Source organism: Colossoma macropomum, unplaced genomic scaffold (genome assembly GCF_904425465.1).
Source record: "Colossoma macropomum unplaced genomic scaffold, Colossoma_macropomum, whole genome shotgun sequence".
Lineage (NCBI taxonomy): Eukaryota > Metazoa > Chordata > Actinopteri > Characiformes > Serrasalmidae > Colossoma > Colossoma macropomum.
This window is the reverse complement of record NW_023494788.1, coordinates 39,533,514-39,549,948: the sequence shown is the minus strand read 5'-3', so window position 1 is coordinate 39,549,948 and position 16,435 is coordinate 39,533,514. Positions and strand designations below refer to the sequence as shown.

Below are 16,435 nucleotides of genomic sequence, written 5' to 3'. Positions count from 1 at the left end.
GCCATATGAATGTGAATGCTTTGTAACAGCAGATCATGAAGTTATTTCACTTTACTAAACAGTTTGTCAGTTTATTTTAAACAAACCCTGCTGAAAAAAGATTATTAGAACCAACAAGATTAAACCTGATGGTTGAGTGGCCTAGTGGTTACCATTGGAGACCACTAGTTTCTTGTAGGGTGCTTTCAGATCCAATTAGGAAACCATCAAATCTCTGGAATCAGTCCCAGAACACCTGTTAAACCATTAGAATCTTTTACACTGTGATATCAACCCATCGGGGTAACACAAAATGTCATTAATGACTATTAGACATCGCCATCTATGATTTTTTTCCAGCATGTCAACATGAACGCAAAGCCAAGTCCCAGACATTTTATTCCATTTAGACGTGTTTTTAGTCCTAAAAAAAGAGGATGTATGGTCACCCTAAAATATCAGCATTGATGAGATGATTGATTTGAGCAAGATTTTAAACTGACATTTGATGGCGTTTATACTTTGGAAGAGCAGATCATTCAGGTGAGGCTGGACTTCTATCCTAAAATGAATAGTATCCCACCATTAAAATGTATCTGGTTACAAACAGAACATTAATGTTAGTGCTAACTGAGGTGGATGTAGTGCCAATTTCTACACTTTATAAATGTGCATGTACTCAAAACCTAAGTATGGCCACCCTTATTTATTTATTTTTTAACCCTTTAAAATCCCAGGCTTACTACATACTTAGGCTTAAAATTCAGTAACTACAGGGACTTAAATACAAACTGGCTGAGCTGTTCTTAGGTTATATAAGTGTGTAATAAAACCTGGGCCTGCCGGTGGGCACAGGTGTATCTCTAGTTCTAGTGTTAGAAATACAAAGATTTCCTGTTTTTATGTTCTTTTTCCCTAAAGTATCAGTACTAATATCGGATCAAAAAGAAAACGAGTGGTATCGACCGACCCTGCTTTACAGAGAGTTCGAAGGAGCCTTTGTTTTATGCCCTTTTTGCCCTTTGGCTTTGAAAACTATCACTCACTTATTTTAGGCCTGAAGGAATGTTGGAAGGAGATTTCCTCAATGGTATTCCTGTCCCTACATAAATGTATGCATAAATAAAAGTCGTACTATTTCGAGAAAAAGTCGTAATATTCCGAGAAAAAAGTCGTAATATTTCGAGAAAAAAGTCGTACTATTGCGAGAAAAAAGTCGTAATATTTCGAGAAGAAAGTCGTACTATTTCTAGAAAAAAGTCGTACTATTTCGAGAAAAAAGTCGTAATATTTCGAGAAAAAAGTAATATTTCGAGAATAAAGTCGTACTATTTCGAGAAAAAAGTCGTAATATTTCGAGAAAAAAAGTCGTACTATTTCGAGAAAAAGTCGTAATATTCCGAGAAAAAAGTCGTAATATTTCGAGAAAAAAGTCGTACTATTGCGAGAAAAAAGTCGTAATATTTCGAGAAGAAAGTCGTACTATTGCGAGAAAAAAATCGTACTATTTCGAGAAAAAAGTCGTAATATTTCGAGAAAAAAAATAATATTTCGAGAAAAGGTCGTATTATTTCGAGAAAAAAGTCGTAATATTTCGAGAATAAAGTCGTATTATTTCGAGAAAAAAGTAATATTTCGAGAAAAAAGTCGTACTATTTCTAGAAAAAAGTCGTAATATTTCGAGAAAAAAAGTCGTACTATTTCGAGAATAAAGTCGTACTATTTCGAGAAAAAAGTCGTAATATTTCGAGAAAAAAGTCGTAATATTTCGAGAAGAAAGTCGTAATATTTCGAGAAAAAAGTCGTAATATTTCGAGAAGAAAGTCGTAATATTTCGAGAAAAAAGTCGCACTATTTCGAGAAGAAAGTCGTAATATTTCGAGAAAAAAGTCGTAATATTTCGAGAAGAAAGTCGTAATATTTCGAGAAAAAAGTCGTAATATTTCGAGAAAAAAGTCGTACTATTTCGAGAATAAAGTAATACTTTTTTCTCGGTCTACTATTTTTATTTTTATTAACAGTGGCCCTAAAACGCCGTCGTACTTTTATCCTCCAAATATTACGACATTTTTTCTCGTAATATTATGAATATTATGAAATTTTATGTAAAATAAAATATCCGTACAGTTTCATTATTAATGCACTTTACACGCTAATAAAGCACTTTTTCTCTTCAGACCTCTTTTCGGGGGGGGTGGGTGCAGCGTTTGGAGGACCTGCTATCCCACAATGCAACGCGCTGCCTTTTGAGCGGCAGCGACTTTCAACGTGTGCCGAAAGTGGTCATGTTATGATCGCACGATAAATAAAAAACCGTCTTGCTTTTCAGATCATTTGGCCGTTTCTGTTCCCGGGACTCCGTGCATGAGTTAGTCCGGCAGCGGCGCGTCTGCGGAGCGAACATGTCTTTGGTTTGTGCGAGTAAGTCGTGTTGTTTGTCCGAGGCGGCTAACCGAGTTAGCGCTGTTAGCGCAGCGCAGCGTTACGCACAGCGATTCTCTGCGGAGACTGGAACCGTTTACCACAGCGAACCTCACAAACCCGCATCAGCGCAGACTTTCACACACTCAGATAAGCGGTTCTGCGTGATGAATCTCAGTTTAGACCCCTTTGGGTTGTTTGGCTTGTAGCTGTGTAGTTGGTTAGCTCTCTGGCTAACAGCATGGCGCTACCGTCTGACTGAGCTCATTCACAGTGGTCGTTTAGTCGCTAAGCGTTGCGATTTGGCCGTACGCGACCCTCAGTGTGAGATATGTGGTGTTAGCACCACTGCATACCACTACAAATCATAACATCTTAAAATTTAGAAAATCTAGTTTGTTTTTACGGTTTCGTTTTTCACCGAAAAGGGGGTTGTAACAGTGGAGCCCCGGTCTATTCACCCATGGTCCCATCAGGAAGAGCAGCTCGAGTTTTTTGTATTGTTGTATTAAGGTTTGATTCCTAAATACATGGGGAGCAGTGTGTCCCGACTCTGGTTCTGGAGGCACACTGTCCTGGATCTGTTCCCAAAACTCCTGATCCAGCTAAGCAGCTCATTACCAGCCCATTATTGGGTCAAAGCAGGAAAAGCACTAAAATGTGTAGGACAGTGGGCCTCCAGGACCAGGGCTGAGAAACACTGATATAGAGAGTGAAACTTTTCTTCTTTTTGCCTTGTGGATCTACATGCTAGTCTGCCCTGCTGTGATGTGTAGTGAGCCCATGGGCTACAGATCAGGCAGAAGTAGGACACTGATAGGAAAGGAAGTTATTGGGACAGAGGTGATATGGACAAAGCAGTTTAGATCTAGATCTAGTCTAGATCCTGGTAGCGATCGAGTAATGAGGTTATCTGTTGCTGTTGGTAATACAGGTTGTCCAGATGTCATTGTGAATAGTCTTTATGCACTTTTGGACCTAAATTAATGAATAGGCTCTCAGAAAAGTTGCCTTGTTGGTATTTGTTATCAGAACCTCATAAACGTCTCCAGACTTTGCTTTATAAATTGTTCTTTAAAGGATCTGTCTTCTGCATCTTTTTCTTTTTAAAGAGATTTCTTTTCTCTCTCATTCTCAGTCTCAAACGAGGTACCGGAGCACCCATGTGTCTCTCCAGTCTCCAATCAAGTGTTTGAACGCCGTCTCATTGAAAAATACATTGCCGAGAATGGAGCTGACCCCATCAACGGGCAGCCTCTGTCTGAGGAGCAGCTCATTGATATCAAAGGTAAGAGTACAGTCTCAGTAAATAGAAACAATGAATAAGACTTCAGTACTTTTGCTCACAAGTGAAAAGTCATGACTTTGAATTGTTTTGCCTTTTGTTTTTTGTCGATATATAGTCTCTCATCCAATTCGGCCTAAGCCGCCTTCTGCCACCAGCATCCCTGCAATTCTGAAGTCACTGCAAGATGAGTGGGTGAGTTTTTTATCTCCAGTGTTTCTGAGTAAAGGCCTTTACACCCCAAGCACAATTGATTTGTGCAATTAATCAGAATACGACACATTAATTCTGTGATGTGTTTAAAATACGTTTCTTCAAATCGTGAAAATGCATCAGTTTTTTCTTCTCTGCCCTCTGCCTCTTTAACTCCTTGAGACCACTAGTGGTTCCAAAATGCACTTAGTCATATTCTTCATAAATTTCATATTTCATAAGCTACATTCTAAAGCTGGGAGGTCGTATGAGAGCTGTAACTGTCTTCTTTCCAGTCAAATAGATGGGTGATGTAATTTTAAACCCTGATAATAAAAGAAGCTGAACTCTTAATTTTTTTTCTCTACTGAAAGTTGACCCATTTTTCCACAAATCTGGGCTATAAACTATAAACAGATGGCGTCTCTTCAGTGATCTGCTCTGTTAAAATTATTTTTATGAAATAATACAAAGAGTGTCCAAGATTTTTGGCTTTCAGCAGTAAATTGTAAGCATATTGCAATATGTTTACAATCATAAAACACGTTCTGTTAATTTGAGGGGAGCTTTTACAAAAAATAAATAAAATAAAAATATACTATACATATTATTTTATGCAGTTACTGAATAATTTGCCTTACGATTTGGTCATGTGAATTCAGATGGACAAACCAAAATAAACCCTGGAGAGTAAGAGGTTAACTTCAGCATGGCAACAATCAGAACGATTGATTGGCTGTGTTCCAGCAACTAGAACTTTTTTCCAACCTCAAAGGATTAGTTTTGTCACTGATGATGTTAGCATCTGAATAAGTGACTAAGGCTAAGTTCACATTACAAGCCTGTGTTGTGAATAGCAAAGGATGTCCTTTTGCACTTGAAGATATTCCGCCTGTTTGTTTTTTTTATTGTGGCATGATGAACACGGTGCAATTACTAATTATAAATTGCATCACGCCTGTGTGTTTGTGTAGATTGTATATGATAAAAATGTCAGAATATTTTGTATTTCTGTGTCTTTTCTTTATTAACCAAAAACTAACACATTCTCTGTCTTAGGATGCCGTGATGTTGCACAGTTTCACGCTGCGCCAGCAGCTGCAGACAACGCGTCAGGAATTGTCTCATGCACTCTACCAGCATGATGCTGCCTGCAGGGTGATTGCTCGTCTCACCAAAGAGGTCACCGCTGCCAGAGAGGGTAAGTACCTGTGTACCTTTGAACTTAAAAGGGTTATCTGGTAGAAATTTTCTGAATTCAGTGTGCTTAAGTACACTTTACTTTTTACTGTAATAATAAACATCCACAAACTTTCAATCAGTGCATTTTTCACACTACAAGCAGTAGCACACTGATGCTAGGACTGTGCTGAAGTGGTCTTTATATATATAAACATAAACTCTGCATTGCTGTTTTTAACACTTTTTCCTTGTCTCTACAGCCTTGGCCACACTCAAACCTCAAGCTGGACTGGTTGCTCCTCAGGCTGCTCCCGCCTCCCAGCCTGCTGCTGTGGTTAGTGATTTTTGGAGTTTCTGTGGCAGATATGAACACACTGGACTGTGTTTCTACATTCTGATATATAATAGATGTGTATGTTCATGTGAAGAATTGATTAAATCTTTGTGTTCCTCAGGGTGCGGGTGGTGAGCCAATGGAGGTCAGTGAACAGGTGGGAATGACTCCGGAGATCATACAGAAGGTACGTACTTCACCACAATTAGGGGTCACTTTACATCTGGGGCTGTCATGATCGTGAATATTATCTGATGACCACTGTGATGAACAATATGTCTATTTTTGTTTATTGTATGCAGCTATTAAAGTACAAATCTGAAAAGGGGCATATTTGCTGATTAGCCATCTTGCTTCCTATCAATGTTTACTTAGTAGCCAACACTGTACTGACGTACTGTTGATGTTACACTATGACTTTGTCAGCAGTTACACAGACTTATGTGTAGAGTTAAGTGGAGTAAGTCTGATGATGTTTCTTAATGAATGCATTTACTGCTTTTATTTGTTTACCTCAAGCCAACAAACCCAATTCATATTTTGCTTGCTTGTGGCGTAATAACATTGTGAAATCTTAACGACTCTGAAAAATGATTGCTGTCATCTCAAATAACTGATTAGGCAATTGTGTACTAATTGTGACAGACCAAATTACATCACTGTGCTTTTTTCAGTCGATTGTGAATATGGTTAGTGTTTAAAAAAACTGACCAACAGCATATTTCATTAAAAAGACCCTATAATTACCCCTTTTTGCAGATAACGCTATGTACAGTCTAAAACATGCTATGGTTAATCCCTTTAGCTGAATGGCAGAGTCAGTGATTTTTGTAATGTTTCAAGTACAAAAAATAAAAATGCATTAGTCAGCCGATTACCTCCCATTTTGTTGTCAGTTGTAGTCTGAGGTAGTCACCTGTGTTTTCAAGGCAGACTTTAGAGCGATATATAAAAGGAACGGCCAGTCTGAGTTAGCCTTTGGCCTTTTCAGCAGATTGTGAATATGGTCAGTATTTAAACAGACCCACAGCGTATTTCATTAAAAAGACCCTATAATTACTCTTTTTAAGTTAATTTAGCGCAGCGCAGTATGTAAAGCTTTGAATAAAAATCACTATTTATAGTTTCTGATAGTATTTTTTTTTAAACATGGCACTCGTAGGGCTTCATGATCCATATTTTGTATGGTTAAAATGTCTTGAAGTATCATTAAGTTATATTTTTGCCATATCGGCACCCTTAACCACAATTTCCACTGGATTCTGCATGATCAGCTGACGTATATGAAGTTGATTGCTTTATGTTGTTCATAGATGTAAATGAGTGACCTTTTCCCTTCTTTTCCAGCTGCAAGACAAGGCCACTGTCCTGACCACAGAGAGAAAGAAGGTAATAAAGTAATAGTTTGTAAAGATGTTTGAATTGGTACATCAGGTTGTGTTATTTAAACATCCTGCTTCAAAATGGTCTTTTTCGTTTCACAGAGGGGAAAAACGGTGCCAGAGGAGCTGGTTAGAGCCGAGGATCTCAGCAAGTACCGCCAAGTGGCCTCTCATGCTGTGAGTCAGTCTGGCATTTTTCTGTGTGTGTGGGTGTGACAGACAGATCATGCAAGATGTAAATGTATAGCACTGTATTGCAGCTCTGGGTTATTAATTAATGTTGATTCTGATTCTCTTCTGTTCAGGGTCTTCACAGTGCCAGTATACCTGGAATCCTTGCTCTGGATCTCTGCCCGACAGACACCAACAAAGTGCTCACAGGTATAAATAAACACACGTGAAAATTAAATAATGAATAATATTAAGTTACCCTTGGTTAATCCTCCTACGGGGAAATTCACCTCAGCATTTAACCCATCTGTGCAGTGAAACACCACATACACACTAGTGAACACACCCACTAGGGGGCAGTGAGCACACTTGCCCAGGGCAGTGGGCAGCCCCATCCACAGCACCTGGGGAGCAGTTGGGGGTTAGGTGCCTTGCTCAAGGGCACTTCAGTCATGTACTGTAGGCACAAGGGATCGAACCGGCGACCTTCCGGTCACAGGGCTGGTTTCCTTATGGCTGCCCCAAACATTATATGAATAATTACAGGGCCTGAATTTCATTGCAGGATTGCAGGTATTGCGCGTTATTTGATTGAATGCTGCAAATCTGACACATACAACTTGACACACTTGGCGCTCTCTTCCTCTATATACGAGCTTATTAGCGCCCTCTGCTGCTACAGCACCTCTCGCTAACATGTACAGACGGGTTTCATTGATATGGACTTAAAGGCCTGCACACATGGAGCGCTGACTAAAACGTAAATCTACATAATCTGAAGTGGAACCCGCTTAGAAAAAAACACCGGAACCCGAAATGGCCCAAACAGCAGTGCTAGCGATGTCAGCATTAACAATATGAATCCTCAGGATCCTCAGTCAGGTAACAGTAACGTTAGCGAGGTGAAGCAGCAGCACAAAGACAAGTTTCAGATTAACAGGCTCAGAATATTTCCGTGGCTCAAACTTAACGACGGTGAAATGAGCTGCTCGATTTGTAAACTGTACAGTGCTGCGCCTTTTACCAGCCCATGTTACAAAACGTCACCTTTAAGGCGCCACTCAGATGGTGTTTTTCATACCGTAGCCTGGAAAAGAAAGCATGAGGCAGATTCAGCAAAGAATGTGATGGCTAATGCTGTTGAAGCTGTGCAGTTGCAGTGTTAGGAGGAAACAAAGGGGCTGCTTGAAACTTCTTTATAGTAGAAAATGAATTGGCTAACTCAAAATTTGGTCATCTGGTTAAATTCGTGAAAGAGAGCCTTCACAAAGAGCGGGACAAGGTAAGACCTATAGTTAAACTCACAAGTAGTATCCCTCCCAAAGTGTATAAATCCCCCCTATGTGAAACATTTAAGGGGGGTATCCCCCCCACCTACCTATTATGAAAAATGAATTTCAGGCCCTGTCTTAGTTAATCATTTCAAAGTAAGATGTGACTTCGACACATTAATAACAACCATCCTCTAAAAGAATACTTATTGTAAAGTGTGTATGACTGCAATAATACATGAACTCTTACTGGCTCTCTTTCTATTTAGGTGGAGCGGATAAGAATGTGGTGGTGTTTGATCGTCGAGAGGAGCAGATTGTGGCCACACTCAAAGGCCACACAAAGAAGGTCACCTCCGTCATATACCACCCGTCCCAGGTAAGCAGAATACCAATTGAAATTCTTTCTAAGGCTTTTTTTGTCATAACCTTTATACTGGTATGCAACGAATAAGCACACAACGCAACATACAGACAGTCTGAAACATATTAAGGTTAACCCCTTTAGTTGAATTGCAGAGACGTGGATGTTCGTAATGTTTCAAGTGAAAATAAAAATGCTTCAGTCAGCCGATGACCTACTTTTGTGTTGTCAGTTGCAGTCTGAGGTAGTCAGACTTAATTTCAAGGCAGACTTTAGAGACGTATATTAAAGGAACAGCCAGTCTCTTGAGTTAGCTTTTAGCCTTTCTACTAACAATGTTTGCTATCCGGTGTCGACCAGAGGAGGATGGGTTCCCCTTCTGAGTCTTGGTTCCTCTCAAGGTTTCTTCCTCCTGCTCTTAGGGAGTTTTTCCTTGCCACTGTGTCCACTGGCGACGCTCATGGGGGCTTGGATTTTCTTTTTCTGTAATGCTGATTTTTCTGTAAAGCTGCTTTGTGACACCTGTTGTAACAAGCGCTGTATAAATAAACTTTGCTTGCTTGCTTGCCTAACCCATAATACGCAGGCCTACAGATCTTGTGTGCCTTTTGCTAATCTCAGTTTGTCTCACCTCCTTGCAGTCTGTGGTGTTTTCGGCATCCCCAGACAGCACTATCCGTGTTTGGTCCATCTCAGCGGGCAACTGTGTTCAGGTGGTTAGAGCTCATGAGGCGGGAGTTACTGGCCTGTCCCTCCATGCTACTGGAGATTATCTGCTCAGTTCATCCGAGGACCAGGTAACATCTACACACAGACCACACAAACAGTCTTGTTAAAATGGCCACTTAGCTGGTCCTAAGAGATTATTTAATCTTATTCTCCAGGGTATATTTTGGTTTTTGCATCTGAATTTACATGACCAAATCATAAGGCAAGTTATTCAGTAACTGCATGAAATAAATGTAAATTTTTATTTTATTTATTTATTCATTTTTGGTAAAAGTTCCCCTCAAATTGACAATGTGTTTTATGATCACACATATTGCTATATGCTAATAATTTACTGCCAAAAGCCAAAAATCTTAGATGTTCTTTGTATTATTTTATAAAAATAATTTTTACAGAGCAGATCACTGAAGAGACGCCATCTGTTTAGTTTATAGCTCAGATTTGTGGAAAAATGGGTCGACTTTCAGCAGACAAAAAAAAATTCTGCTTCTTTTATTATAAGGGTTTAAAATTACATCACCCATCTATTTGGCTGGAAAGAAGACAGTTACAGCTCTCATACGACCCCCACCTTTAGAATGTAGCTTATGAAATATAAAAGTTATGAAGAATATGACGAAGTGGGTTTTGGAACCACCGGTGGTCTCAGAGTTGAAAAGGTTAATGTACAGAAGTTGTTTACTTATTTACATTTTTGAAATCAGCTTAGTTAATGAGCTCAAATACATTTACAGGAAAATGGAGATGTATGTTTTTTTTAAGACAACAAAAAGCAAAAAAGTTCACGTTTTGATCTGTGTTTGTCTTCTAGTACTGGGCCTTTTCTGATATCCAAACCGGCCGCGTTCTCACTAAAGTCACTGATGAGACAGCAGGATGTGGTACGTAGTTCTGTCTCGGCCAAAAGTCTTTTATACTCACAAGAACGTTACTACTTCCTCACTTCAGCTTGTTGACTAATATGTCTAACTTTTAACTTTTTTTTCTTCGCTCTGGCTACAGCACTGACCTGTGCTCAGTTCCATCCTGACGGGCTGATTTTCGGCACCGGTACAGCGGACTCTCAGATTAAGATCTGGGATCTGAAGGAGAGAACCAATGTGGCCAACTTCCCTGGCCACTCCGGCCCGGTCACTGCCATCGCCTTCTCTGAGAACGGATACTACCTGGCTACTGGTAAATAATGTGTGGTTTTCTCTTTCTTTCTTTCTCCTGTTTCTTTTTTATTTTTTGTGTTGGAATCACACCCTTTGTCTTGTAGGTGCTCAGGATAGCTCTCTGAAGCTGTGGGATTTGAGAAAGCTGAAGAACTTTAAGACGATCACTTTGGACAATAATTATGAGGTGTGTCATCTTGTATTTTTGGCTGTTTTGTTCATGTTCAGTACATGTTCTGTGTGTTTACTGTGTTTTTGCACACTTAACTGAGTCTCGTGTAATTTGTAATAATCATACATATTGTAAATATGATTTCGGACTAGTTCCAGTATGTATGGCTTAATATTGATCTGTTTCTCTTCTTTCTCTTCTTCTGCAGGTGAAGTCTCTGGTGTTCGACCAGAGTGGAACTTACCTGGCTGTTGGAGGATCTGATATCAGAGTTTATATCTGCAAACAGTGGTCTGAGGTCCTCAACTTCACTGGTGAGTGTAACAGTTCCATCATGATATACATAATCTGTATCTTTTTAAGGGCTGTTAAAATTACTCACTTATGTTTGATTAAAAAAAACAGAGAGAGAGAGAGAGAGAGAGAGAGACACTTACCTCAGTGAAGCAGCAAAAAATAGTTGGCAATTTTTATCATGATATTACTAAATTCTCATATTGGTCTCTCTCGCAATAAGAAACAACCTAATGGACACCTTTTATATTTTATAGAATATAGAAGTCTTTTAAAAGGCTTTCTAATTGTTCTTTTTTCCAGTTAAGTATTTTGGAATCTTTTAGGCTGACGTCCGTTTTTATGTTTCAGCCTTTTCCACCATTGATTTCTTTATTAATCATCCAAATAATCAGTAAATTATTTGATTACTAATGTAATCAGTATAAAGGCTTTTACGTATTTTCTTTTTGTTTACTGCATGTGTTTGTCAAATATAGAGTTTGCTTCTTAATTGTTTTGGTATGTTCATGAGATCTGACAGTAGCCACGTTAATCCGTTAATAATCCGACTAATAACTAAATCGGAATAGAATATGTCCATGTAAACACCTCAATCAGAATAGACTAGTCCGATTGAGGCCATTCGGAATACAGTTCCTATCCGACTGATTGAGGTGGGTAATCCTGTAAATAATCCATTAAATAGAAGAATAATATCCGTGTAAACGCCTGTATCTGATTACATTCCCTATCGGAAAGTTTAAGTCCGTTCTGATCATGTTCGTCGCGTCATAGTGAAAGTTTATACCGTTCAACATGGCGGAGCAGAAACTGGTCTGCAGAGGAGACGAAGTTTATGCTCTGATCTTTAAAAGACGGCGGTGGGACGGACGTCCAGCTTATGTGTCCCAGAACACGACGTCTTCCTCTCGGCCTTCTTTAATAAGGACATGTGAAGGACGTTTTCCTGAGTCTGACATCATTTTAAAGTGATTAAAAACACAAGCGCTGCTCACTGCTGCTCGTCTCACTCAGACTGGACTCGCTGTCATGGTAACGTCTACATTACGGTTCTCTACGTATGAGCGTCATTCTGGATCGGATTACTTGCCGTGCGCATGTAGACGAAGATTTTCCATCAGATTGTTCAGTAGAGTGAGGATAAACACCTCAGTCTTAATTTGTAATCGGAATGTATTCAATCGGATAGGTAAATGTCTTCGCGTGTAAACACAGCCAGTAACTTGTCGTTATACTGTGAAGACTAGTCATAGCATTACTACCTCACAGTGAATACTTGAAATATAAATGTTGCAACGTTATTCTTGGGTGTCTGAGCAAAGAGCAGAGATTGACACATGGTGGGTTTTCTGTGTTCCCTTTTCTTTCTTTCTGTTCTCTACCTCTCTTTCTGTAGATCACGGTGGTCTGGTGACGGGGGTGGCGTTTGGCGAGCATGCGCAGTTCTTGTCCTCCACTGGAATGGATAGAAGCCTCAAGTTCTATAGCCTGTAGGGCAGAGGAAGGCAAGAAAAAAGGAGAAGTGAACAGAGAGGAATAGAAATAATAATCTAGTCCACAGGCCATTCTAGTGGGTAAGAAAGAAACCAAGAGCAGTAGAACCCATTCATGTGAAGAAGTTAGGACCCTAATATTTCCTCATTTTTCTCAGCCTGTATGTGATTACAGACAAGATTGATTCATTTACGTATACATTATTTCGTGGTGACAGCTGAACTTCATAAACGCAGACCTTCTCTTCCATTTGGTCATCTATCACATGGCCATTTACTCTATTGTGGATTTCTGCTTAAATATTTTTAGTGGATATTCATTATTTTGCTCTTGTGTTGCTCTTTTGATTTCAGCCATATTTTCCCCAGCTTTTTTACTTGTAGGGCTGCCTTTTCTGTTTTCTTTGTAGCTTAGTGATCTTGCTGTTGGTAGTCTCTCATTTTTATACCCTGTCCTGAACTGAAACCACAGTGCGAATTAATTTCAATAAAGACTTAATGCTGTTTTTAATCTGCTCTTGCACTGTGACTGACTACTTCGTGATGTGCACTTGAATTGACGTAGTATTCTAATACCATTAATCTAATGTGAGTCATATTGGACCAGAGGTTTACTTGATATGACGTGCCTTAATCATGCAATACTGAGCAAAAATATAAAAGCAGACTTCTGTTTTTTTCTGTTCTTTTGCTCCCATTTTGTAGTAGTTTGATGGTGGTCACACCAGATACTAATGTAGAAATGATGCTAATGTTTTTTTGCAGGGTTTCTGTAAAATCTCTTCATTAGAAAAGTATTGCTTAATATTTTTGTTCAGTGTACATTCTGAGCACTGCGTTCTGGTGAATAATTATCTGCAGTATGTACTAGAATATGCCACAATAAAGTGGTTAGCAGTTGGTCAAACCGTGCCAAAAATGAAAACATAATGCAATGCAAATCACTTAAACCCGGTATTTAATTTAAAATGGTATAAAGACAACACATCAAATGTTGAAACTGGGAAATACTGAAACCATTTGAAACAAATTTTGAAAAAATTGGTTTCTGAAAAATATGTGCATGTTTGAATTTGAAGTCAGCAGCATTTGAATATGTTGGGACAGGGCAACATATGATTGGTAAAGTTGTTTAATGCTTAAAAAAAAAAACCTCAGAGAGGCTGAGTCTTTCAGAAGTAAAGATGGGGAGGGTTCACCACTCTGAGAAAGACTGCACGGGAAAATAGTGCAACAATTCAAGAATAACTTTTCTCAACGTAAAATAGCAAAGAACTTGGAGATTTTATCATTTAGGGTACATAATATCATTAAAAGATTCAGTGAATCCAGAGAAATCTCTGTATGCAAGGGACAAGGCCAAAAACCAATACTGGATGCTCGTGATCTTCGGGCCCTCAGACTGCTCCGCATTAAAAACAGACACGATTCTGTAGTGGAAATCACTGCATGGGCTCAGAAACACTTCAGAAGAGCACTGTCAGTAAACAGTTTCGCTGCATCCACAAATGCAAGTTAAAAAGTCTTCACTGCAAAGAAGAAACCTTATATAAACAGGATCCAGAAACACTGCCACCTACTCTGGGCCCAATGTGGAGAAATGTCCTGTGGTTCAAAGAATCAAAAATTGAAATTCTTTTTAAAATCACGTACACTGCGTCTGCTGGGCTAAAGACCACCCAGCTTGTTATCGTGCAAAACACAGTTCAAAAGCTGGCATTTATGATGGTATAGGGGTGAATTAGTGCACATGGCATGGGTGACTTGCACATCCATTAATGCTGAATGATATATCTATATATGAACAGGTTTTGGCAACATGCCGTCATACAGATGATGTCTTTTTTCAGGTAAGGCCTTGATTATTTTAGCAGGACAATGTAAAATCACATTTTACAATTTAGTTAGGGTTCTAAACTGGCCAGACTTGTCATCACTGAAAACATTTGGGGAATTAGGACATGAAAAATACAACAAAGGAAACCCTGAACTGTTCTCCTGGCCTCCTCAGTTCCCAAACACTTACAATGTGTTAAAAGACATGGTGATGCGTCACAGTGCTAAACATGCCCGTCCCAATATTTTGGAATGTGTAGCTGGCATCCTATTCAAAATGGGCATTTAATTCATAAAAAAAAAAATGAAATTTGTCAGTTTCAATATTTGCAGCACCAGCACTAGTGAGGTCAGGTACTGAAGTGGGATGGTTAGTTCTGGATCACAAATGCCACTCATACTCATCTCAAAAGCACTCGATGGAGCTCCATCGTTCCAGAGAACACTATTGAGGGGCTTTGTACCCCTCCAGTAGACACTTGGCATTGAGCATGGTGACCTTAGAGCATCTTATTCTGTTGGCAGTGCTGTTCTATGGAGATTATACAAGTTCTGAGTGTGTAATTAACCTTAGACCTCAGAGACCCTCTGTCAACTAAATGTACCTCCATATCCCAACAGTCCACAGTCTAAACTGTATCGTTACAACTGTATCATATCACTACAACAATTGTATAAACGATGTACGTCTCAGTTATGTGAGTGTTGCTAATACACAACCATGGTTTTCACAACTTTTTGCATTATTAACACAAAGGCCACATTTTCAACTACTCCCCACCCCAACACCAAAAGCCCTTCATGTGTTGGATCAGGTGTTTTCTGATGGTTTCACATGCATATATTTATAGCGCATAGTTTCATTAATAATAATAATAATATCTTCCAAAGTTGGCATGGGAGGCCAGCTATATAATACTATATAACAGGGGTATTTAATTAATATTCAATAAGGTCCAGTTAGAGAAAATTTCCTCAAGCGAAGGTCCAGAACATCAGAATGTCTAACTTGCATAATGATTCAGTGCCATATACTGTAAACTGAAGTGGCCTAGTAGTTACATCAACATCTTATACAGTCAACAACTGAATATCAAATCAAATAAAGTACAATTCAGTCATATTTCAACAATATTGTCAGTTTTCTCTTTTTAGAGCACGACATGTAAAATAACTTCCCTCTGACTCACTTTCTTCTCTGACTGCTGTTCCTCGCCTCGTCCCTCCCCTGTGTGTGCATCAGTCATTCGAGTCTCAGTGCTCATCGTGTTGCACAGATCTGATTGGCTGAGTAGCGTCACGTGTGATATTTACACACAGTATTTTGATGAAGTATGGTGTAGTGTTATAAAACAGAGCTTTAAAAAGCTCCTTTTTTAATCTCCCTACCTTGTTTATGTGTATTGAAGCGTTTTATGGTTGGTACCTCCCTAAAGACAGTTTAAAATGGGAAAATACCAAGAAAATACCAACAGAGTCAATGCTGGGGTTTCTGAGGGTTAAACTCGCTGAACCAACTCAAAGGGGAACTCCACCAGTTTTTGTATCATTAAATGGTTAACAAGTCAACAAAATCATTCAGAGTGGTTTGGTGTGAAATGCTTCATTGTCAGAATTGTTCACAGTGGTGTTGATAGGAACCAGACGTCTGAGGAATTTTAAGGCTCCCTCACAGAAAGTTATTACAGGAAATGTTTATGAATACTCAGCCTGATGTCTGAGACACTGCTTTACTGTAGTTTTGTGTTAAACCTTTGGTCTAAAACTATTTTAACCTTTGTGTGGTGTTGATGTGTGTGTTACTCAGTGGTCTGCTGGACCCACCACATTATTGTTTTTTTTAAATCATAATCATAACAATTTATGTAAAAATACCAGATGTTTAAAATATTACAAGTGTCCAGCATAGGGTTCTACTTTAGCAGCTGTAGCCAGTCAGCAGCCTGTCCATGTTGTCCACCCTCACACACACACACACACACACACTAACAGCAGGTCATGTAGGGGTGAACAGTGTGAAGACACTGAAAATGTGTTGTTTTATATGTTCTTTACAGGTAATGAGCAAAGGCAAAGGAATCTGGGGTTGAAATAATAATAAATCATATCATTTTTTATTTTGGTACACATTAAAAATGGGTCCCACAGACCCCAACACCACACAAGGGTT

At 39.1% G+C, this 16,435-nt stretch overlaps 1 protein-coding gene across 1 annotated transcript; it reads left to right on the top strand.

Moving 5' to 3' along the window:
- The first annotated feature begins 2,201 nt into the window (after window positions 1-2,201).
- On the top strand, window positions 2,202-12,944 carry prpf19 (pre-mRNA processing factor 19). The gene is made up of 16 exons (XM_036569315.1): window positions 2,202-2,400; window positions 3,539-3,688; window positions 3,804-3,880; window positions 4,937-5,078; window positions 5,320-5,393; window positions 5,515-5,580; window positions 6,741-6,782; window positions 6,878-6,952; window positions 7,081-7,156; window positions 8,487-8,596; window positions 9,223-9,378; window positions 10,122-10,191; window positions 10,313-10,486; window positions 10,572-10,654; window positions 10,848-10,953; window positions 12,333-12,944. The coding sequence occupies exons 1-16, from the start codon at window positions 2,382-2,384 to the stop codon at window positions 12,428-12,430; spliced, it is 1,518 nt and encodes a 505-aa protein (XP_036425208.1). The 5' UTR covers window positions 2,202-2,381; the 3' UTR covers window positions 12,431-12,944.
- The last annotated feature ends 3,491 nt before the right edge of the window (window positions 12,945-16,435 follow it).

Excerpts from the sequence above, each read along its gene's own strand:
- prpf19 (XM_036569315.1), top strand. Across the intron at positions 5,079-5,319 it reads GGTCACCGCTGCCAGAGAGG|CCTTGGCCACACTCAAACCT; the intron begins GTAAGTACCTGT and ends TTGTCTCTACAG. Across the intron at positions 6,953-7,080 it reads GCCAAGTGGCCTCTCATGCT|GGTCTTCACAGTGCCAGTAT; the intron begins GTGAGTCAGTCT and ends TCTTCTGTTCAG.